At 37.6% G+C, this 25,144-nt stretch overlaps 1 protein-coding gene across 3 annotated transcripts in view; it reads right to left on the bottom strand.

Annotated features, from left to right (window-relative positions):
• LOC113115892 (dual specificity tyrosine-phosphorylation-regulated kinase 1B-like) overlaps positions 1 to 25,144 on the bottom strand; it is a 43,427-nt gene that overhangs the window by 11,328 nt on the left and 6,955 nt on the right. The window contains exons 1-2 of one of the 3 annotated variants that reach the window (XM_026283604.1): positions 10,603 to 13,014; positions 884 to 1,029 (exon numbers count right to left, since the gene is read on the bottom strand). In XM_026283604.1, the coding sequence (XP_026139389.1) occupies positions 884 to 1,029; positions 10,603 to 10,744 (288 nt within the window). In that variant the 5' untranslated portion in view covers positions 10,745 to 13,014. Of the gene's footprint in view, positions 1 to 883; positions 1,030 to 10,602; positions 13,015 to 25,144 lie in introns of those variants that run through there. The other 2 variants (XM_026283605.1, XM_026283606.1) reach the window with 2 other exon arrangements.

Raw genomic sequence — 25,144 nt, 5'->3', positions numbered from 1 at the left:
ATAAAGGCATTGTGCTAGAAATATAACTATTATTTAGTAGAATGTATGTGATACTGTAACTACTGTTGAAAAAATTGATAAAACTTTATTTTTAAAGAAATAAATCACAATATATCTTCCTTGTTTTAATTTTAATAGCAAATCCCCTTTATTTACCAAGAAATAAAATGTGTTTAAATTTCACATAAAAATTTGACAAAAAAACAAACTTATTTACTGTGAAACTTATTTACTGTTTTTCATAATTATATTACTTGTAGAAAAACTTCAAACAAAATTGTAAATAAGTATAAAGAATGGTATTGGTTTTATTTTTAGTGATAAAAGGTTTTTTTTTTTTAGCATATTTTTGTGATTTGCTTTGGTACGGGAATTGGTACCGAGAACCGTGGATTTTCACTGGTATCAGTACAGAATACTGAAATTTTGGTACCGTGACAACACTATATGGATGTATACATAGACCAATAATGAAACATTGCAGAGTATAAGAACCTGTATCCTGGATAAACAACCCATTACTCTACCTCAGGCAAATAGATAAACTCAACTCAAATGCATAATTTAACTGTGGACTGCAGGCCAGTAACAGACAATTTTATATAGATCCTTATACTGCCTTCTGCAGTCACTTGTTGTAATGTCTATGCAATGATTTAATAGTCAAACACAATAATGTCATCTTCATTTGAGGCCTTTCTCAGCAAGTTTTTAAACACAGTGTATGCAATTGCAATTAACCTTTTAAACACCAAGTAATTGTGTTTATTTAAGCTTATTTTTTGTTGCTATGACTGGTGAAATCCAACCACACAATGACAATGATGCTTTGAATATGGGTTATATCATAGAATTTAATTGCAAGGAAGCATGATTCTGGTACCTGCTGCTGGTCGGCCATGGAGTGGATGTTACCGAAGGAGGGGTGGCTGTGCTGGCTCGACATGGTTGGCTCAGCGGGGGAGAAGCCCAAGGCGGCAGGCTGGCAGAGGGTAGAGGAGGGGGGCTTGCATCCTGAGCTGCTTCCGCCTACATAGAGAAAATGGGGAAAAAACGAGAGAGGTTTCAGAAGACACATTGCTAAAGAGCCTCACACATGCCAAGCAAATACTGACATGGGTGTGGGGAGAAACACTGCACTGCAGGGGGAAGTAGAAATATGAACACACACACACACACCATATTGGAAGTCAAACTGAAGGCATTTTCACAGTCTCCAGCTAAAAGATCTTTGAAATCTCCTATAATAGGACGGAATAGTGATAAGAATGATCGGCTTTCCTCTCAAGAAGCTCCAGTTCATTTTGGCTGAGAAATTACAGCACTGTTCCTCAGGTCAGCATGACAAGCGTGCGTTGGAGGTGGGAATACACTGCTATACACCTTCAAAGACCTGAGAATGGTTTCCAAATCTGAATAATTCTCTTAACTTTCTAAGCAAGATGTGTTTTTCCGACAGCTACCAGCAGACAATATACAAACGCCAGAAAATCATTGCACTATATGTCACTGCCAACCCAGTGGAACAAAGAAAAACTGCTGTATGACATTGCACAGCAAAATCTCTGTGGATGATGGGAGTGACTGGGAGGCAAGCAGAGCTATCCATGGTCCTGTGCTGCCACTTGTTGGCCAAAAATATGCTTGCTGCTATTGCTTTCAAAAACCGGCTGCACATTAGGCTGCCTGCTATAGTAAGGTCCTCAAATTATAGGTACATCATGGTGAAAATGTCCCATTTCAATTCCAATATCCAAAGAAAATATATTTTGCATATTTATTTATTAATTTTTTTGTTAGTTCACGATGCATTTTCAGCTTTTAGCATTAATTTTCATTTCCTTTGTATTGTGCCCAAACATTTTACTTATATACATATAAATAATAATAATCTATATTGTATTATATGAAATAATTTTACAATTTTATTTTAAACAGCAGTACAATGAATAGTTTATTATAATAGTAAATCAATTATTTAAGCAATACTTAATATATTATATATTATTATATTTAATATATTATATAATAAGTAATTATATATATATATATATATATATATATATATATATATATATATATACACACACACATACACACACATATAATACTACACACACACACACACACACACACACATATATATATATAGTAATTTATGTAACGAGAATGAAAATTGTTTGCATGAAATAAATTAGTAAATTCGTTTTTGCACACAATAATCCACTAGAACATTGAACATTCATAATGCACAAAGAAAGTAACAGACATCCCGGGAAAGAGGCAAGAATGTGTAGAGAGTACAGTAATTAAGTAAGATTGCTGAGGACGGAAGCAGGGACGTGAAATATGAAATGGATGAGCTATTCCACGGTGAATGCTTTTATTGCTGCTTTCAGGGGCATGTGACATGTGAGGAGTAATGGGGGGTGAAATTTATCAATGACACATTACAACTTGAAATAGCCGTCCGATCAATGGCCGTAGCTTAAACAAAGTGCAAAACGACACATCTGAACATAATCAATCCCACGGAGTGATGGCAAGCATTGCTGTTACATGCCCATAGGAGGAGTCCCAGCACCAACTCACGGACAGGAAACCTGCCTGGATATACATATGTGACTCATCTCCAACTGTTTTCAGTTTTTCTCAGACCCTGTTGCAAATGACTAGACAACTCAATCAATGCCCAGTACTGCAAAACATTTTCAATTCATCTGACAAAACGACGAACCCACACAATGATCTCATAAAAAAAAAAAAAAAAGGGGCTTGTTTATTTCAATTCATTTCCTCCTCCTCGTTTTAAGAGGGAAATGATGACTAAAAGAGCGTGCGACCTACTGAGCACCAGGAAAAAATGTCACACTGTGCCTTTAAATGCTGAAACGATCACATTGAGAACTTCCTGAGTGTGACACCCCCCTTCCTCTGCTCTGATTGGCAGAGGCCACCTGCCTCTCTCCTTCCCGATTGGCTGCTGGTATCCAAGGGCTGGGCGGCGAGGTCTCTATAAATAAACCTGGTAGCTTGTGCTGTATCAGCAACCCTTCCCACAATGCCGCTCTCACCCTCCCTTTCCCTGCCTGTTACCTCTCTTCTTTTCCCCCTTCTCGCTCTCAATCTTCGCCGATAAAAGCCATCCCCGAAGGTGTGAATATTAACAAAATATAACAGGACACATGCTCCTCTATAGACACAAAGGTGCCTGGGTAGAATTTACTGTCACATACGCAAGTGTCACATGGCAGCAGTTAAATATATCAGGTGGTGTATGAAATAATCATCCACTGCAATTAACCATGCAAAGACCCCCCCTCCCACCTCATTCCACATCCCCACAGCTGACCAAACACAGCTGCCAGCTGCCAATCACAGTGTCACAATAGCAACAGACCAGCCTACTCCCTGTCTCTAAGGCACAGGAAGAGGATGGTTTTGTGTGCATGCGAACAGCTGAACAGCCCCCCCCCCCAATCACTCCCACCTCACCCTTCCCATGTCCGTACTGACCCCCTATCTTATTCCCTGTTAGGGTAATGGGAACACTGGTGCTACTGAGCCAAAGTTGGACACACCATGATTGGCATGAAGGGAAAAGAGGACAGGGAGGAAACTCAGGTTATTATCCACAACTTATCTGAAAAAAGAAACAGGTGTTGAACAACCACCGTAAACGGTGACTCGAGAGGCTCCGTAACTCCTGTTCATCATAAAATCAAGTATCCAATGCAGGAGATAAAATCTGACCTTAGTATGAAGCAACAAGTTGGTGTTGCTTGAGCGCGTGTCGGATAAAGGACACTGTAGACATACAGTACATAGAGGTGAATAAGGCGAGGATGTGTGCGTCACATCATGCCCCCAGTCTAATGTGCGCTTGCGTGCCCGCAGATGACACGGTTAACATGGATGTCATGCCCCACATTAGAGGACTTCTGGTTTCAGAAGCTCTGAAACTCTGCCCAACAATATTATGGGTCATTGTGAGCAGGTATGGGATTTCCAATCTCACATGAACCTGAAAGAATTAACATGCGGGCACATCTTGCTGGCAAAAAATCTTCTGTCAGTATTGCAGAACTCAACCTAAAAGTCACTTTCAATCCAAGCAGTTTTCTGTTGGGCAACGTGGGAAATTTGTTTGACAAACATGACCATTTGCAATACCTTTGGCCCTCAAATGAGGTTTCCAATCGAGTCTGATCCTATTGAAATTAATCTATAAAACAACAACAACAACTAGGGTTGGGCTGATGCCGATGGCGATTCACAATCTCTTTTTAGTTTCAGTAACATCTAACATGGACATCGCCCAACCATACACCAAACAATGTTAAATGTGACTATAACTTTAAGTCTTCCCAAAATCAAGTTTGATGAAAGATTATTTATTTAAGGACTGAATGATCTTGTGCCCACTTTTGATTCTCAGAACTCACTTCTTTGCAAGAGAACACCATCCTCAGTGGGGTTTCTGCAAAACTTTCAACCTTTCCACTAAGTTCAGCACCTCTCACAGTGTTATGCGATATAACCCCGTCCAACCTTTCCTTGGCTGCCAAATCCCAAACAGTACCACGGAATACTTTAAACAGTCAGGCCCCCATAGCTGAGTCAGACTCCACACTATTAATAAAAAGCCATCTGGGTGGACGCCTCATACAGTGACACTGGTAAACTGAGAGCTCACACTGGGCATTAAAAATAAAATAATCCCCCTACCTCAAAATACATCATTAGCTAGATGTACAACGACTGTCCAAAACAACAGCCAGCACTAAAACAAGCACATTACTGTCTGAACGTTGGTATTCAACCAATGCTGATATGGACTTTTCAATTGCTTCTAAATTCACTTAAAACATTTGGCTGACAGTAGATTTTGCACAAGTCAAAATTTTTGGCCAATCAAAGATGGATCTGAAAATGGTAATATAGGAAAGGCTATTATATGAGTCAACCACTAAAACATTTGCCATTTCTCAACACCAACTGCCTCTAGGGCAATGCGCTGACATATAGTGCCGTTGGGCTGTCCTGAGTTCGAATCCCAGCTTGAGGACCTTTCCTGATCCCACCCCCTGTCTCTCCCCAACTTCCCTTTGTGTCATCTGTACACTGTCCTGTCATAATAAAGGCAAAAGCACCAACAATAAATCTTTCAAACAGTTACCATTTCTTTCTAATCACCATTAAGTTTCAAGTCCGCTTGCCATAAACAGATGCACGCTGACTGCTGTCATACACAATGCTGAATCTCCACCCTTCTTTATCCTTGCGTTTTAAACATGAGCCATGGGACTCTAAGGAGCTTACGTACTGATCTCTCGGTGAGACTGTACCTTCACAGCTCAAAGCGACTGCGAGCTCACATTAACACCAGACTGGCTAATCTAAAGTGACCAGCACTAATCAAGCGCCCCTTGAGTAATGAGCCACTTGCTCCAGTGGAGGTGGATGTTGACACAGAGCGAGGAGTGTAGCCCTATTCGCATTGTTTACTTTCTTTCTTGGAAAGACCACAGCAAGGATGATGTGAGAGTGAATCAGGAGACACAAATACAGAGAGAACGAGAAATGTGAATATCTGAACAAAAATTTATGTGAAATGGGGATATTGGGAGATTTCAGTGGGAAAAGATGCTTCAATGTTTCATTTGATGAAGCTGAGCTGGTGGTGGTGGTGTGTGAGGTGGGGGGATTGGATAGATGCTGGATGGATAGGGTAGAATAGCCGCTCTGGGCCTGCAGGTACACTGTGTGTGCATCTGGTGAACAATAACATGTTTTTGTTCTGATTCAGGCCCACCGTTAATCCAGCAGGAGGCGGGGAGATTAAAAGCCAATGAGAATGAAGGGCATTTGTCACTTTTTCCTCTGAATATGTGAAACAACAGATTTTATCGGCACACAAAGATGAAAAATATAGGCAGATATTTTTCCACAATGGTTTATGTACTAGTATAGATGAATTTAATAAGACTAGAATAAGAGGAGCATTGAAGAGAATTATTTGTGGTTATAATTGAGCCACAAAAAGTTTTTATTGCAAGCTACATAAACAGCTATAAATGCTCAGAGGATGTTTGGAAAAGTAATTTCACTGATCTGAATCAAGAGCTAAAACATAAATGGTTTCAGCAAATAAATAGTTAAAACCAAAATAAATCCATTTATCATTGAGCTTAAAAATACAGTTTCTTTATTGGCATCTTTGGTTCCATGAAGAACCTTTGAATTGCACGGAACCTTTCCATTCCTCAAAAGGTTATTTCATGTGGAAAAAGAATCTTTACATTTAAAATTTTATTCAAACTGTTCTTTTAAGCACGGTTTACAAAAAAGCTCTCCTGGTTCTTCTATGACATCGCCTTTCAGACAACAACCCCTTTACAGAACCTTTGTTTTTAAGAGTGTGAATGTTATAATATCAGGAAAAAACTGCTGTATCAATATGCTACATCATCAGCAACATCCTATATTCTGTGTTAAATGAAACTTTACATTTACCCAAAAGACAATAATTATGGATTTCAATGGATTTCATGTGGCAAAATTGTGCATTTCACCTTTAGACTGAAAACTAGTGAATAAACAAACATGAAAGGCGGCGTGAAAGGGGCAAAGGGCAAGGAGTGGAGGTGTTGTTTGTATGAACGCTGTGACTGTCGTTCTCTCTTACACAGTCCAAACTCCATGCACCTTGATTCGGGGCTGCGATTCTCTGCTGATATGATGTCTTTAGATGCCCTAGGAGCTCTTCTCTGTGTCTCATATAGGTGGACCAACAGAACAGAATTATTCCTGCAGCTTTCCCTGAACCCAATGGGTTACATGCAGGAATATCTATCTTTAAAAGTTACTCAGGCCTCTGAAAGGCAGTTATACACACAGTGCTTGACATGCCAGACTGGGGTGGGGGGACAGAAATAGCAACAGGAGAAAAGTCAGCTGGATACACAGATAAAAATAAAAATTTTAAGCAGAAAATGCAACACTCTAAATATTCAGATGATTCTGTTAATGCTCATCCCAAAATCCTTTAACCATTGCTTCAACAACAACAACACATAAACTATCATCCAATTGGAAGGAGGTTGAGGTTAAAGTTGAGACAGCAAAACACCTGACAGTCTTACGACTCTACATATTTAGTCTCCATCAAGCCTACTGTTCAAAAAGAGTATGAATTTTCATTGCAAACGTTGGACTTTTGGACTCTTGTTTTGAGTCATTTAGAGCAAACTTAGTGTATCATAACAAGACTCAAAAGCTGTCAAATGACAAGTTTATGAATGGTTCATAACATCAACTTTGTGCCCAAAGTTGAATTGGAAATTGGAGTTTAAAATTAAATCCAGATTTGTGTGGTGTGGGGTTAGTACTTTGCAGCCTCAGTAGATTACTTGTTTGGAAACATTCTTGAAATGGGCCAATTAAGCAATTATATCGTAACTGCATTAAGCAGCTTAATGCTTGACGGATAATTGAGTCCTTTAATTCCAATCCTGAACTAACAGAGAATGGGAGGGATGACAAATAATGAAGGTTGGGCTAAACAAGCCTGTGTCTATTAAGCCAACTGCTACTGTACATTGGTATATAACCAAACAATGAGCTAATGATCACTGCACTTTCGTGCACTTTTCGTGGCCTAATGGTTAGAGGTTTGGACTCCCAATCGAAGGGTTGTGGGTTGTGGGTTCTAGTCTCGGGCCGGACGGAATTGTGGGTGGGGGTAGTGCATGTACAGTTCTCTCTCCACCTTCAATACCACGACTTAGGTGCCCTTGAGCAAGGCATCAAACCCCCAACTGCTCCCCGGGCGCCGCAGCATAAATGGCTGCCCACTGCTCCGGGTGTGTGCTCACAGTGTGTGTGTGTGTGTTCACTGCTCTGTGTGTGTGCATTTCGGATGGGTTAAATGCAGAGCACAAATTCTGAGTATGGGTCACCTTACTTGGCTGAATGTCACTTCACTAAGAATGTCACTTCACTAAGAAAAAATTAGGGATGCACTGAATGTTCGGCAACCAAAATACTTGAGCTGAAAATAGCAAAAATAGCTCTTTCGGTGTTCGGAAGAAAAAAGAAAGAATACAGGATAAATTTTACCGAACAATGACGTGACGTGATCAAACAGAGACGCACACTATTGTAGCAAACCTGTAGGCAGTGTGAAAGTATTTAAGTGTAAGGGAAAGATGCTAAAATCATTACAAGCACCGACAGCAAGAGACCGTTTAGTACTGCATTAACAGAATTATAAATATTTGAATACACACAAATTGCATGTATTCAATCAGAGCGGCATGAGCTTGCAGCGCCAGGGTTCAAAATCTGAAGAGCAATGAAAATCTGTGCTCACTAACATTTTTACGCATAAAAAAAAAAAAAAAAAAAAAAAAAAAAAAAAAAAGGAATACAATGATAATAATTACAAAAACTTTAATGGATTTATTATAGTCACATGTATTGTTCAATTCTCTTCTACTTCTTGTACAGTAAAAAGAGGTCTCAAAAATGGCCAAAAATTATATTTTACTACGGTAACTTAATTTTAAGTTAAATTGCATTTTGGTATAATGTCTGCTAGAATGTTAAAAATGTTCAGTGTTAAGTAAATATTTTTTATTTGAAAAGCTAGACAAAACAGTAAAAAGCCAGTTTGGATGTTGGTGAAAAATAAATTCCAAAATATATTGGGAAAAAAATCAGCATCAGCCAAGAAAATACTTTCGGTGCATCCCTACCAAAAATATTTACCACTGCCATCTTGTTTCGTCAACCAATTATCACTTACGGTGAGGTCTTTATTTTTCAATTTGGTTTGCTTTCATGTGAGCAAAATAGTTTACTAGATGATGATTAAGCCCTTGTTCTACAAAATCATCAAATGCAACAATAGTCTTTGACATAATATTTTGAAATACTGAATCCATGTAAAGAATGAAACAAAAAATTACAGGACAGCAAACTGATACCACTACCAGTGGAAAAGCAGAAATAAAAAAATTATCAACTGCCTTTTCGTGTCATAAGTCAGAGTCACAGTTATCTTTATCATTAAGTCTTAAAATATGACTAACAAACCAAGAAAAGCAGTTTCGTGACATACATTGTGCACAACACAGTACATGCTGGTCTACAGAACAGCATTCTGCTGCAGCTCTAAGATTCCCAGCAACAGAGCAATCACTGTGAGCTCACACCTCACGTAGAGCTCCTATTGCACACTGCACAAATTACAGCGCAGAAGTGACGCAAAGATCAAGCAGCCTCTGAAACCATTCGAGAATGTGCCTATTCCCATGATTGTTTGAACAACTTATGTTAAAACAATGATGGGAAAAGGAGTGCAGTTCTGCAGGGCTATCTGAAGTGTGTGAAACGTTTGACTCATTTATGTCCGGTCTAAAAGGGAAATGTCCCTGGGTGGGCTAATTTTTTACCTTGAATAACCCAAAATTCATAAATAAACAGCATTGTACTGATTTTTATTAGTTTATCATATAAAATGATGTACATCGTGCCAAGGCTTAACTACATTCCCTGACAAAACATAGAGAATTAAAAGCAAGGATGACTTTCAATGTACCAAGCAATGTTTTGACCAAACTGTATTTACATTCTCAAAACCCAACTGAAAGCTTATGTACTTCCTCAGATTCCAAAGACCTGTCAACACAATTTGCTTGCTTTTCCCTCAACATTCCATGCAGTTTTGGGTGTTGTTGACTGGATTCATGCTGTCAAGGACAAACTGTATTTACGCTAGGATTTCTAATGTTTACCATTGACCAAAGGTAAATATGAACTTCAACAGCCACTAAGGCTGCACTTGGCATTAACATGCGATCACCGTGATCCAATCAAGCAGATCAGATCATCAGTCAATCAGAACACAGTGCATTTACATTTGGCAACATCAACTGACTTTTCTATCCGGATAACAGATCAGATCTGTCTTTCCAGTGCAATATTTAAGTAAGACTGCAAAGAATGGCCCAGTGCAAAGTCAACCTGAAGTGGTGGGTTTTCTTTTGAAAAGCATTTTCAGTCACGGGACATTTTACAAATCAAAGATAAGTGTAGGAGTCTCACTAGTCTCCACACGGATGTTCTCTGTCTTTTTTCTGACAGTTCGCGAGAGAGGAGGCGGCGTTTTGCGTGATGTCGACCTGCGAATGCAGACACGATGGCGGGATTGCATTTACATTACACTGAGATCCTATCACAATGGGTCGTTGACTACCTCTGGACCAGGACACGCTGATCGAATAACATTCCGATCAGAAGTGCATTTACACTCGTCTTTTCAATGTGTATGTGGACAACATCTGGTTACAGGTCTCATGTTGATGGCAAGTTTAAACGAAACCTAATGCTTGACAAATAACTGGATGTGACATCATTACCCAATACACTTGACTTGAACGAACGCCTTTCATTTTTACTTCAACAGAACATTATTGCTATAGGATGAAATCATGCATGAGCGCACACAGATTTCCCAACATCCATGCATGTTCATTCTCTTGTGCAGCAAGAACTGGTGTAAATTTGCTATAGATGAAAAAAAGAGGTTGTACTAACTTCTTGCAGGCTTCCGTAGTAGGTGTGACTGGGGTAAGAAACGATTCTGATCTGGGGTGCCAATCCAGGATTCGGTCGGCAAGTTTGCGACCATTCTGTTAGAAGGCTGCGGCTTCTCCTCCACAGACGAAGTGATCACCATCTGAAATGCTTATTGGTGGGCCCGTGATATCCAAAGAATGACTCTATTCACGTTTGCTGGAGATCCCAAAAAGTACCGAAAAAGTTGCTGACATCAAGTATAGAATAATCCTTCGCACATGCCTAAAACTTCAGTAAATAATCCAGTAGGATACATCCAATGGTAACTAAACTCAAGTTTGAACCTTGAAGGCAAGTTATAAAGATTAGGATTTAAATTTAAGCACAAAAATATTAATTACTTGTGAAATCCTGAAGTGACAGACAGAAGAAACTGATGAATGAAAAAGGCACCATTAAGTTATTTCAAACACTGTTTCAGTTCTGTCCTTGCTATTCCTTTTATTACTATAATATTCTAAGGCAATGGATTGGGTTTCAGGCAACAATGATCAATTTTGGCATAAAAATATACATATTCTATCTATGTATGTCTTATATACTTCATAGAGCTATATATATATATATAAATATATATAGAGAGACACACACACATATAGATATATTTCTTGCTTTATACGGGGATTAGCTTATTTGGTTACAATTTTTTTTTTTACTTGTACTCTATCTAGATTTATTGTCCCACAATACTGAGTAGATTCCATTGGACAAAACAGCAATAACTTTTGGAGAAACTGTTCACAATTGTGGGATAAGACTAAGATCCTTGTTGAGACAGGACCCCCCACTTCAATTTTCCAAGCCAGATAATTCAGCAGCTGACAAGGAAACCAGAGCTAAACCTGGAAGTGTTGGTAGCCTTAAGGGTGGGGGTCTCAATTTTCAACACCATTTACCCCATCACTCTTGCTAAAAATAGCAGGCGTTACTTATATTCTGTCTAGGTATCCTACAGTATCTTAAATTAGTCAAAGGCGGCAGGTGCGCTCGGCAACAATGGCTGTGCTGCCACTTTCTTCAGTTATACTCTGAATCCTGATAAGCGAAAAAATGCAGCTCCAGGTAAGAAAGGTAACACTGACTTCCTTATTGGGAAAAACGAGTTACCCTTCCCCTTGAACGCAACAGGCAAAGTCTGCAGGTGTACAGGCGACCTTATTCGCTTGCAAGTCAAAAAAAAAAGAGGGAAGGAGGGAGCCAGGAGCTCAAGACACGGGTGACAATGTAAAGCTTGTTATAAATGTTTTCGTGGGCTGCAGGATCAAAACAAACACGTGCATGCAACTACGACGAGTCAAAGTGCTGAAGTGCAAGTTACAGGCACAAAAAATGCACCACGTCTGGATAGGGGAATAAAAACGTGCCGCTTTCACTGATACTTTTTCACAATACAATGAGGGTGAAAAAAGAATTTAGTCTCAATTATAGAGTGCGACCGTCAAACGAATAACATTAGCCTGCGCTTCCAAGGGCACAACCTCTTCAGTTCTGTAAAGAGACGTTTCGGTTGCGTGAATGTGCTTGGTATTTAAAAAGAAAACGAAAAAGATATCCAGAAATAAGTCCAGACAATCCCAGTGTCCCGTTCTCTGGTCAAGCCGTGAGAATTCAGTCAAAAGTAAGGATTATAATGGTCGCGCTGTTTTCCAACCTTGTGCTGTCAAGTCGCCTCAAAGAACAACAGAGACCGTTTAGTTCGCGACTGACAATTTAAAATATCCTTCGACCGTAAAAATAGAACTCAAAGCGTCAGCAAGTGTCTTCGTGAAAAACATCAGCTGGCGAACAATTTGACGTTACTTCCATCCTGAGCTGTCACCGCGACGCAATTCCGTGCAGTTTGGTTGGGCTTCCGCGTACACTTTCACAAATAAATTTGCTGTTGTGACTCCAGCTTTTGGATATCGACCATCAACCGTAGCCCTCCTTCGTTTTAAAGCTTCTCCACGATATTTTAATTTCCTCCGAAAAGTCGTTATTTTTCAGTCAGTCTTAAGTCATAGGCTCTGCTTGCCCGTTATTACTCCTTGTTGTCGTGCCTCTCTGGCCGGCACTGGATCCACACCCTGCAACGAGGATTGTTCCATCCACCTTCAAGTGGAGGGGGGAAATAAAAGAGCCACTCTGTGGAGGAACTCAGTTGACGCAGCTCCCAACGCTTCAATGTTTAAACACCAAAAGTGGAGGACTGCCATGAGAACCATGAAACACGTTTCAAAAGGAGTGACGCATGATTATGTGCTTATTTCAGATTTCATCAGATCAAACAAGGCTGCAGCACAAAACACATTCACAAGCATTTAAAAGACCTAGCATCCCCCTTTACAGTTTAGTAGCGCCACCAAGCCGCTTCTCTCCATTTATAGTAACTCCGAAGATATAGATATTCACACAACGCTTTTATTGGAATCATACCACTAAACACAGATAAAATAATATTATTTGCCATGAACAATTGCACATCAAACAAAAACAGCTGTAAACACAGGCCTAACTTTTGTAACGCTCTAAACAAAGTCATTGGAGGTTGAGCCCTCACACGAAGGTTAGGAGGGTCAAGGCCTTAAAAGTATGTTAAAAGTATCTAATGTCTGCTTTATTTGTCTAATATATAATCTTTCTATATATATATATATATATATATATATCCATATATACAGGTTTTAGTAAATACAAAACATAAAAGCTAAAAAGAAAATGACCAAAAGAAATAGCATAGTAAAAGTGCCTTCTGAAAATTTTCTTCTAAAATATATATATTTCTCATGTTTCTCAAGTTATTTTACTGTAATGGCAAAGAAAATAACCTATTAATAACCTAATAAAACACTGACATTATTTGAAACATTTAATTATACTTGTAAAAAAAAAAAAAAAAAAAAAAAAAAAAGCTTTGGCAACACTGTGCGCACATGATAAATAAGTTATTTTTCTGTGCCCATTAAGTTTCATCAAACTTTTCTGTGCTAAAGCGCGCACACACGCCGATGTTCCCTTCCATGGAGCTGCTCCTCAAATCTCCCTCCCTCCCTTTCTGCTCGCACGCGTTCAGGGGTGCTACATTCTCCACCCCTTGTGCGCGTGCGTGGTGTCTGTTGCTATCCGACGCCGCGGCAGCTTACACGCGATTGGTCAGAAGTGATCGCCATGGCTGTTTGGATTGGTCAGCCTGGTATGTGGGCGGAGAGGAGACAAGAGACTGCCCTTTCCCCCAACTCCTTGTTGTCTCCAAAATACGCCGCGGAAACAGGATGACGTGCCCGCGGAAATAACACAAGATTTCAGGTAGATTGATATGGAGGGAGAGAGAAGAGAGAGAGATAGAGAGAGAGAGGAACTGTCATCGCACGCGAAACAGAATCTGAGAAGTGTTGCATTAGGGCAAACCTTAAGTGATCATTAATTATTCATATTACTCGTTAACTAAGTTATAATAACAGTTATTAAAATTATACCGTGATAAGGTTTGAGATTTAACAAATAAGAAATGGCAAACAAAACTAGAGTCTTTTAACTTAAGCTTCAAACATTTATCCATGTCATTTGTCATTGATTGTATACAAGCTCTAATAACAATTTGATTAACTTATCAATAGTCTTAAAATCCTTAGAACGGGTTCGTTATTAAAAAAAAGAAAGAAAAGAAAACCTTTTATGGTATAAATGGCATACAGTTTCAATCAAGTTTAATCTTTACCGTTTCAGTTTGCCAGCATTTCTTCTAAACTGGGATTTGTGAGGAAATAAAAAAATATTGCTTGGCTAAAACATGTAAATACGATATTGAATGTTTGATATTTTCTAATTTGACCATTCTGTGGTTAGGAATCATGTTTTAAAACCCTATCGCGTGCGGGTTGGTAATTCCTCTCTGTTCTCCCATAAAAGTGTATGGGGGGGGTGGGGGTGCAAAACGAGGTTAACCATGCCGTCATTCATCCTCCATGACTCCACAGAAGCTCGTTAATATGCATTTTTTCACGTATCTTTCTCCTGCTAAGAGAAAATGATCGATATGACTATGTATAATCTTTTTATACATTCAGTTATCATGTATTAAAATAAATATTTTCGCTTAAATTGTAATATGGCCAACAATTTTCGTGAACAAATAAGAATGAATAAATTGAACTAATAAACTAATAAGAAAACATATAAATGTCGAATTTATATTCAGAAGCATTAAATTAATTAACTTTTTTACACATTTCTTAACGTTATTAGCTTGCTAAATTCATACAACTATAATACTTTTGAAGTATTATAAAAATACGTTTATAAAATAAAATACGTTTTAGGGTTTTATTGTCGTTTACTGCGAAATAGACTTCATTTAAAACTTCAAGAAAATTCAACTTTCCTCTTTTCTCTCCCCCGCTACAGCAGTGCGCGCGCCTGTGACAGCTGCGGCAGCCCCTTATGTGTCACATTATTGTTTTGGTTTGTAAAGCATAAATGCACAGATAAACGTCTACGTGTACAAGTGAGCTGGTTCTTGAGAGGAAATGTGACTCGGTTCCAATAAATCACCTCTGCAAAGCTCCAGACACCCGAGATTAAAAACGCAAGGCGAAGATTCCGGGACTCACGTGCCTTGCAGCAAAATTCCACCCGGCAACTACACATTGTACCATGGTAACAGCCCTGCCATTGGTCCCGGGTGCGTTTTGAAATGACCAATGGGAGGGCCGGCAGCGGGTGATGCGTGTTGCTAGGTAAACATGATGCAGTGGGAAGATACGGTAGTCGAACTTCACTGAAGAAGCTAGCAAGCGCAAAAGAAACGGCGGGGTAACACAGCAGCGAATTACAATTACACTGCGGGGAGGTTGCCGGGGTTGTGTTTCAGCTCTGCTCACGCCAGAGATGTTTTTTTTTCTTCTTCTCCATTTTAAAGAGTGCATTACAGAGTTACATTTGTTTGTTTGGACACATGCAAGTTGAATAAGGCAAAAAAAAAAAAAAGAAAAGAAAAAAAGTGGCTTTCCACTAGGAGCAGAAGATGAGGAAGGCATGCTGACCAAAACACATCATATACTGCTTTATTTTCAACCTTCTTATTGACAGGCAGAACGGCCAGATATACATCACAGCACTCCCAGCAAACACATCCCATTGGCAACTGGCTTGTCCACCAACAGTGAGATATTTAAGTAAAGCTGACCTCCTAGTCCCTAAATATTTAAAATAGCCACCTTAAGTGTGTGCTTTCTTTGGACCATGTCGATTCTGTATATCCAAGAGCAGTAAAACAAAACATGCCAATTATGGAACGAACACTTAAACAGATCAGGAACAGAACATCTAGCTAGGATTGCAAAGTGCCCTCTGACATTAAAAGGACAAATAAGTGACCATGAACAATAAACAAACATTTAATTTAGGATTCTTATGTTAACAGTAAACTAAGTTTTAGTGCTTTTACTTTCATTTTTTTGTTTTAAGTGAGCTAGGCCACTCTGTTGTTCTCAGTAATTAGATATCCTACTAGTGGTTTAGTGATGCCACTCTGTAGCAGGGTATGAAAGCACATGCGCAGAATACGATGCTGTAAAAAACTTGTTTCCAAACACAGTTGTCCTCATTACACTTAAGTTACCTGTGACAAAAATGGCCCAATGTTGCTAGTGCCATGAAAGTTCTGCCAACAAACCTAAGACGGGGTAGGGTCAAGTTTACCATTACAGAAGTTTGAAGTTTCATCTATAAATAGGTTGCATGAGGTGCCATGCTTGGAAGTTATGGATACAAACGCTAAAGATGTCCAAAACTTGGGACATGGTACCAGCATTTCTAAACCACTCTATTAAATCACAGCAATAGCTTTAAGAATAAAATACTTTAAAATAGCATCATGCATGATAAGACACAATTTGGATAATACATTTATTCCACAGCTCTCAGGAATACTTAATTCTGATTGGCCAATCACAGAATTTAACAGTCAAATATTTCTGAATAATGGCCTCCAAACACGGCATCACTGTATAAATGATTGGCTGTCCGAGAAAACCATTTCCTACAAAGTTGTAATGTGCTGACTGTTTGCACTCTCTCAAATAAGATATAATAAAAAATAAAATAATTTAAACTCAAATGTATATTTTCCATTGATGCATTTATTTGTTGAGTACACTGTAAAAAAAAAACTAATTTTCGAAGTTGTAAATAAAACAAAGATTTCTGGAATATGTTTTACATGAAAACATTTCATGTAACTGTGTAATAAGAGAGAATGTAAATGTCAGCCAAAAAAAATCATGTATTAAGTTGAAAAAGTTTGTTTCAACTTCAGTATAACATTCTAACACATTACATGTAAGAATAACAGGGAAAAAAGTTAATTCTTTTATTCTGTTTGTCTGATGAAGACACATGTTTGGAGCTGTGGTGTGCCAACCTTTCTTTTTACCTATTGTTTACAACAGAGGTAGATTTTGCCTGTTAAATCTGCAAATTTTTCAGTTTTCTTTTTTTGTGTGTGTGGAAAAACTTTTATTTCGGCCTTTTTACAGACATCATAATAATGAAGTGATTACTACAGGCACATAATGCTAAATTAAATATGTTCTGTAATAATACACCCATGTACCTGACGATTGGGAAGAGACAAAGCTTGACAGTATCTGCCCACACGTGTCAGTGCACTAACACCTGACCCTTTCGTGGAGCGAGATGCAGGAGAATCCCCACTGTTAATCCCTGATGAGCCTTCCCTCCACCCTGCCCTCCCTTCCGCAGCACGACCTTTCACCTGAAAACCACACATCTAAAACTTACACAGGCAGTCAATGAGAGAAACAGTGAGGACGCTGTCATCCAGGCCACACCTCTTTTTGATGCAATTAATCTTCAATTATTTATCCGGGGTGATTTTATTCTACAATGATTAATGTATGCATAAGTCTTTCTATATATAATGCACGGTCAACAATAGAGGGATTAGGGCTTATTTTCTCTCTTAAGAGGTCAGGGAGAGTTTATAGGAGAGATCCGGTTGCTCACGGGCCATTCCTACAGGTGCCACTGGGAGCCTTTAGGTGACATAACAATAAGCAGCAATATATAAATATTGCATAATTTTACACACACAGAAATAAAATATAAAATAACAAATCAAGTTACGAAAAGTATACTAAAACAAACAAAAGAACAATTTATTACACTATATATTTGGTGATATTAATGCATTAACTGGGATTAACAGAAAAAAAGCATGCATAGAGCTCTAATAATTGAGAAGGTACTGGTGGTGCCTCCTCTACTGCCTCTAGTGGCCAAGATAAATCACTGCAGCAATGGAGAAGAAGCTCTGGCAGAGGGAGAGAAAAAGCCTTTTTAGATCTGCACTTGGTGAATCTAGAAAATCAAGGGAAGGTTGTTACTAACAACAACAACAAAAAAAAAAAAAAAACAAAAAAAAATAAATATATATATATATATATATATATATATATAATCTTGCATGTTGTCAGTGCAGCATTATTACATCTTAATGTTTAAAACTGAAATAAATATATAAAAAATAAATAAAATAAAAATATATTAAAGCTAAATAGAATAATATAGAAATACCAAAAGCACCTAACGCACCTTACAAAAAAAAAAAAAAAAAAAAAAAAAAAAATTCAAAATACTATAATAGTATATAAATAATAGCAGATAACACAAAGTTTAAGATGGAGAATGCAAGGCAAACTTTGGATCGCATGAAAACAAATGTGCACCGAACTATCATTTACAAATGCACTTTAAAAAAAAGTCTCTCCTCTCTTTATACAAATTATGGCAGTAATGATGGCATCTAGCATGCAAACTAGTATTTTGTCTGCCACTTTTTTTTCAAGACTATGTAGTATTAAGTTTTACAAAAAAACAAACAAAAATACCAGCTTTGAACTTTACATAGACACAGAAGTTGTTGAACGTGATCTAATGGCAGGACTGGAATAAACTAAGGTCACTGGACTTGCCAAAGGACAAACCATTAAAACAAATCAATGTAAAAAACGTCAAATATATCTCCCCATTACAAGGCATGAGTGCTAGACAATCTATTAGAGAGGAAATGCGGACATTTCCGAAAAACCTATAAAAGTTCAAATGCTTTGTCTTTTACCTTCGTTTAGATTTCAGCAGCCAAATCTTTGTGAGTTTCGACAAATTTATTCAATGAAATACTAATCTGCAAAGCAAGTCAAACCACTAGTTACAAAAGTAGTGATTGATGTGTCTAACTGACATGTTTCAGGGTGGCACCCATATATCTTATATCCTTTGATCAGCTAAACAATAACAGATGTCAGGGTCAACATCACCCTCCTTAACATAAAGATATCATTGTGCATTTAGCTGAGGGTATTTAACTGATGAAAAGGCTTACACTTAACAGCTTCAACTATTACTGCTCACATCACTGTAAAGTCTAGGGTGATTTCTGGGACTTCTTACTCTTCCAAGTTCTCTTGCCCAATTGAGTCAATACTTTTTCAGTAAGTTTGTCTTGTTTCATAGATGTTGCTGCTAAGCAGAAGGAAAGTGCATGGTAAAATAAGTAGCAGTCCATGCATGCTGCAGGTATCATTTCATTTTAAAGGAGTAGCTCACAATTTGCTTAAAATGTATTCATCCTGAGGCCATCCAAGATGTAGATTATTTTCTTTCTGTATTGGAACAGATCTGGAGAAATTCAGCATTACATCACTTCCTCACCAATGGATCCTCTGCAGTGAATGGGTGCCGTCAGAAGGGAGTCCAAACAGATGTTAAAAACATCACAATAATCAACTCCACCTCCATCAGTTAACATCTTATTTAGTGAAAAGCTGCGTGTTTGTAAGCAACAAATGCATCATCAAGGCATTTTAATGTTAAATGTCACTTTTCACCCAAATATGACTCTATAATCTATAATAATGCTTCCTTTCAATGTTACATAAAAAGTCCATCCCCTGTTGTCCTCTCAATCCAAATTGACTTATATAATTGTTTAGATGTTTTTATCAAATTAGACGGCACCCATTCACTGCAGAGGATCTATTGGTGAGCAAGTGATGCAATGTTAAACTTTTCTGATTAAGACTCATCTACATCTTGGATGGGCTATGCCTTTAATAAGACTAAACATTCAAGGAATCCAAATTCATAGTGATTTTTCTTTCCCTACCTCATATATAATCTAAAAAAAAATCTACATTTAGGCTAAAATATTTTACATATTTTACATACATTTAGTAATATTAAGATCTAAAAAAAAATTTAAATAATCAAAGATGATTTAGCAGTTAGTCCAATGACTGACCATCCTCACAGAAATATTAGCATAAACAAATTTCAAAGGGTTTTGAAGAGCATCCCAACCTGAATCACCCTCTGATTAAAACACCCATTTCAATATGCTTTACAAAATATGTTAAATTGTAATTAGGCCTAACGATACCAAATTACAATCTGTATCAAAATACTCAACAAAAAGCTGAAATGAAGTAACTATGGATTTTCTTGATGATAATAATAATAATAATAATAATAATGAATAATCATTAAATATATTAAAAAACATTAACTTTTGTTTTAAAAGAATCGGAAACATTCTTGTCTTCTGTAATCTTCTATTAAAATGTAATACCATTCTCCATGTCTGAAATTATTAACACTTTTCTGCTAATGTCACCATAAGCAGCATCGGTGGGTAAAATAATTCTGATTAATAGCCAAATAGCATTTTTTATGCAGCATTTTATCATTCATGTCTGATATACATTCACGTTCCACACGTAAAGTTGTTGGCAAATTTTACTTTGATATGATGTCTGGATATAGCTTGTTTTGGGTAATAATAGCCATATAAGCATAAAATATATGTATTATTACTTTAGACCAAGTTGAATTGTCATTGGTAGCTGAAAATTTAAAGCATCAAGTTCAAAGATTTCTATAGTTATAGTACAGGTGGTTTTCAAAAGCAGTGCTACTGAACATACAAAGACCATAAGGTCGACAGCTGTTTTCCACCATGCTGCTTTTTGGATCAAATATACCCCTGACATTTGAACTGTTAAAACAGCAATCCTCAGGCCTCGGTCGGTCCACATGAACACATAATGCCCCTCTTGCCACCTCTCCTTCTCTTCTTCCCTCTGTCTGCCCCATTCCTCCTATACCGCACATACTATGTGATTAAGCTTCTGTTAAGCCAGGCATAATCTCTAGAAGCTCTGGCTATTTAATTCTTGCTGTGCCAGCTTAGAGCAGTCATGGAGCCTGGTAAGGGATGTGTGCAGGCATGCAGGCACACAGACAGGCACTTTGGCTGTCACACTCATTGCATGAAGCAGTCTTGCACTCCCATGGTGACAACAGGGCCTTCTACATGGACACATGCAGTTTACTAACTATGGGCTTTGAAACAGGCATGTTTCAAAAATACCAAAAAGCACATACAGATGTTTAAGGACGGGCACATGCACGCATCTAGAGATGCATGCATGTGCATAGCCAGTCAGCCTCTTGCAGTCAAGTGATGAAGCAGACTGGCAAGCTTGTTAGTATTCATTTTGACAATTTGTGGAACCCATGTATGCAGTATGAGTTATCTAGGACAATCCGGATGGATGTTGAATGTCTATAGGTGGGCCAGCATGTGAAACTAGGATCACCTCAACTACATTCATTGCCTTGGGGTTAGGGTTTCCAGCTACAGCTTTCCAGTAATATAAAATAAACAGTTTCTGAATTGCTGAATCACCTACCGGTTCATGTTTGCAACATTTAAAATTTTATAATTGGCAAAAGGAGCCCCAAAAGAAAGTTGGAAATTTACATAAGATGGTGCCAAACCTGATGGCAAACTTTAGACTGACTGCATGAGTTGTCTTTGGACAAGACCAGTGTTCTTATTGTTAACTAACCACTAAAACGGTTTAAAACATTATACTGAAATAAAGCTGATAAAACCTACAAATTAGATATAAAAAAAAAAGATGTTTTTTTTTTTTTTTGTTAATTACTCACCCACTTGTTGTTTCAAACCCATAGACCTTTGTTCATCTCCGGAACTCAAATGAAGACATTTTTTATGAAATCTGAGAGCTTTCCGACCCTACATAGACAGCAATGCAACTGAAATGTTCAATGCCCAGAAGGTTAGTAAGGACATCGTTAAAATAGTCCATGTGACATCAGTTGTTCAACCATAATGTTAAGAAGCTACTATAATACTTTGTGCACAAAGAAAACAAATACATTTATTTAAACGATTTCTTCTCTTTCAATTTTTAACGAGGGTACCATGACGCATGTGTGTGGCACTGCTGATGCAGGAGCCGGTGTTCTGATGTAAAACCTGGATGTGCTATGGCTTGTTTTCAACACATGCGTCATGGTCTTCTCTTGAATGCACAGCAGAGATTGACATGTAAGAGAAGAAGTAGTTGAATAAAAGTCATTGTTCTTATGCACAAAAAGTATTCTTGTAGCCTCATAACATTACGTTTGAATGACTGATGTCACACAGATTATTTTATGTTCGTCCTTACTACCTTCCTGGGCCTTGAATGTTTCCATTGCATTGCTGTCTATAAAGGGTCAGAAAGCTCTCAGATTTCATCAAAAATATCTTAAATTGTGTTCTGAAGATGAACAAAGGTCTTGCAAGTTTGGAACAACATGACGGCGAGTAATTAATGACAGAATTTTTATTTTTGGGTGAACTATCCTTTTAAATGAAAATTGTTGAAATTGAAGTACTTAACCCCTTAACTGCCACCTCTTATGTTTGAACATAGACGTGAAAGTGCCTGATCCAAACTTAAACATTTTTATAATTCATGAACGAAAACATTTTGTAAAATGATATTGATGTATCATTTTCATGGTAATGCAATGTCTGATTTTAAAATGGGTTTCAAAGGATTAATTTGGAGATTTAAAACACAGTCCTAAAACGACATTAATAGCAGTCCATACCTTAACAATAACATACATTTTTTTCTGCATTAATGAATGATAAGAACATTGACAGCCAATCAGAATTAATTCTGCTTTAAAGAGCTCAAGCATTTAAAGTGGCAGGCGACATATCTGCAGTGTGTGCTTATTGTAAACAGAACGTTATAACATGAGTTGATGTGGATGCTAGGGGTGTCAAAATTTATCGTTGCATTGCGATGCGAACGTGGACGATTCTGTATCGATGCAGTAATAGACCATAATCAATTATAGCCCATGACATCATTCACATATGCACTTGTTACACAAGTTTTAAAAATGCAGTACGTAATAGATACACGAAACTCACATACTGACAGACTCTCATGTGTGCCTTGAGCTTGTTTGTCCTGAAGCTCGTAGCCTTGTTAATTGCACCTACATTCGATACTTAAAGCACTCCCAAATACTGAAAGTGCTTTACGTTTATCACTTGTAATCACCCCCCACTCGCCCTTTATTATATTTTTCTTATATATATATATATATATATATATATATATATATACACACTTGTATGTTTTGAAGTTATATTTACTTTTAATTCTTGACAGTTATTAATTATATATTAATTTACATAATTATTTTTAAAAGTAGCCTGCTTATATAATTTAATATAAATGCACTAAATAAATTTGATATAATCTTGATATCGAATTGAATCGAATCGTTGACATGACAATCATAATTGAATGGAAAAACCAATGCCCATTCACATCCCTAGTGGACACTAATATATTTATCTTTCGAAATGTAAACAGCCTTTACTCCATGATAATAGGTCCAATGTTGACTTTTTAATTTCTTATTTTTTGTTTCACAAAAGTAAGTCAAATGAGTTAAGAACGACATAAAGGTGAGTAAATGACAAACTTTTCATTTTCATTTAACTATCCCTTTAAACTGTGGTTTAACTGTGTTGCCCAGGACTACTGTCACCCCATCACGTGATACCAACTGATGCTACATTCTGACATAATTACAGAATAAGCGCTGAACAACTAATCAGCACTGGTGCAACAGACTAAAATAAAACTCTGTGGCATGTTCTCAGTTGCTCCTGATTTCGTTCCTTCTCCTCTTTTCTCCTCTCATCTCTTCCCCCAGTCCTGACCCACTTTCATCTCCCTTTGAAGAGAGAGTGACCCAGCAATGTCCCTGATGAGGATCCTATACTGTTCTGCCCTGCACTACCCCCACGTCACCGTATCCATAGAGACATGGGCCATGTAAATACATGCCATATTCCACGACATACAAGCCTATTGAGTGCTGCCATACCATCCCTAAAGCCTGTGTACGATAGAGTGAAACTCACAAAACTCTGGTCATAATAAATGCAATTTCCTCTCATTAGTTCACTGATAGTGAGGCAAGTCATGTCACACACAAATATGAATTAAAAAAAGTTTCTAAATGTAAAAACAAGCCTTTATAACAATGCTCTTCAGTGTCAGTTGTTGGACCATTATGTTGATGAAGAAAGCTTAACTTCTAACTTCTAGTAAGCAGTAAATGCAGTACTAGTGAAGCTGATACCATGCTGAATTCAATCAGAACACCGGGGTGAAACAATCTAAAACATGGACGTCATCACAAAAATAACTATTATAACGAAGCTAAAGCTACATATAGCCTAGCTCAAATTACCAAGATCATCAAGCTCCTATTCAAACTGGCTTTTTGCAGTTCAACTAGTATCTGCCTAGAGATACATTACAAAGTTGGTAATGCATACAAAGTTGGTAATGAAAATCTTAAGCAAATGTGCTGCTCATGCAGAAGATGCTGGTTCCAATCAAACATCCGGTTCCAACTCTTCATCTATAAATATATAGACATTAGAGCTGTGTAAAAAAAAAATATATATTGATATTCTCGATATTAACCGATTATCTTTTTTACAGAATGATATCAATTCTTAAATCCCAAGAATCAATTAGTCTAGCATGTTTTCAGCTAATGGATGGAACATTGAAGGGCACTTCCCATCCAATAAATCCCCGCTTTGGTGCTTTATTATGAAACAAAGTCTCAGGTTTCAATTTATATCCATTGTATTGCTTGCTGTATTTAAAAAATAAATGCCATTTTGGCATTGCTTAATGTTGAGTGACAGATTGCTGTAGCGCCTTAATTCAACAGACAGAGCGCATGTGAACTGATCATCTCTACCACATTAATACCAGTTTCAGCACAAAATAATCATGATTACACATCCAAAGGTAAGTGGAGAGAGTACAACTTAAAAAAAAAAAAGTACAACTTTACAATCTGTATCTTGTCTCATGTAATGGCTAAATCAGTGTTTCAGCTGCGCAAAGACGTCAATATAACAGCTTGTAAACAATGTCACATCACATTTACCTCAGAAACAAACATATTCGGTGACCATAAACTCATTAGTCAGCCAAAAGGGGTATTTCACTAAATATATGCACCATATAATATATTCAGTATCATTTTGACTGTTCTTATGTTTTAAAAAATCCATACATTTTTCATGACAGCC

The sequence above is a fragment of the Carassius auratus genome, chromosome 16, assembly GCF_003368295.1.
Source record: "Carassius auratus strain Wakin chromosome 16, ASM336829v1, whole genome shotgun sequence".
Lineage (NCBI taxonomy): Eukaryota > Metazoa > Chordata > Actinopteri > Cypriniformes > Cyprinidae > Carassius > Carassius auratus.
The sequence above is the reverse complement of the archived record's forward strand: the minus strand, read 5'-3'. Positions and strand labels throughout refer to the sequence as shown.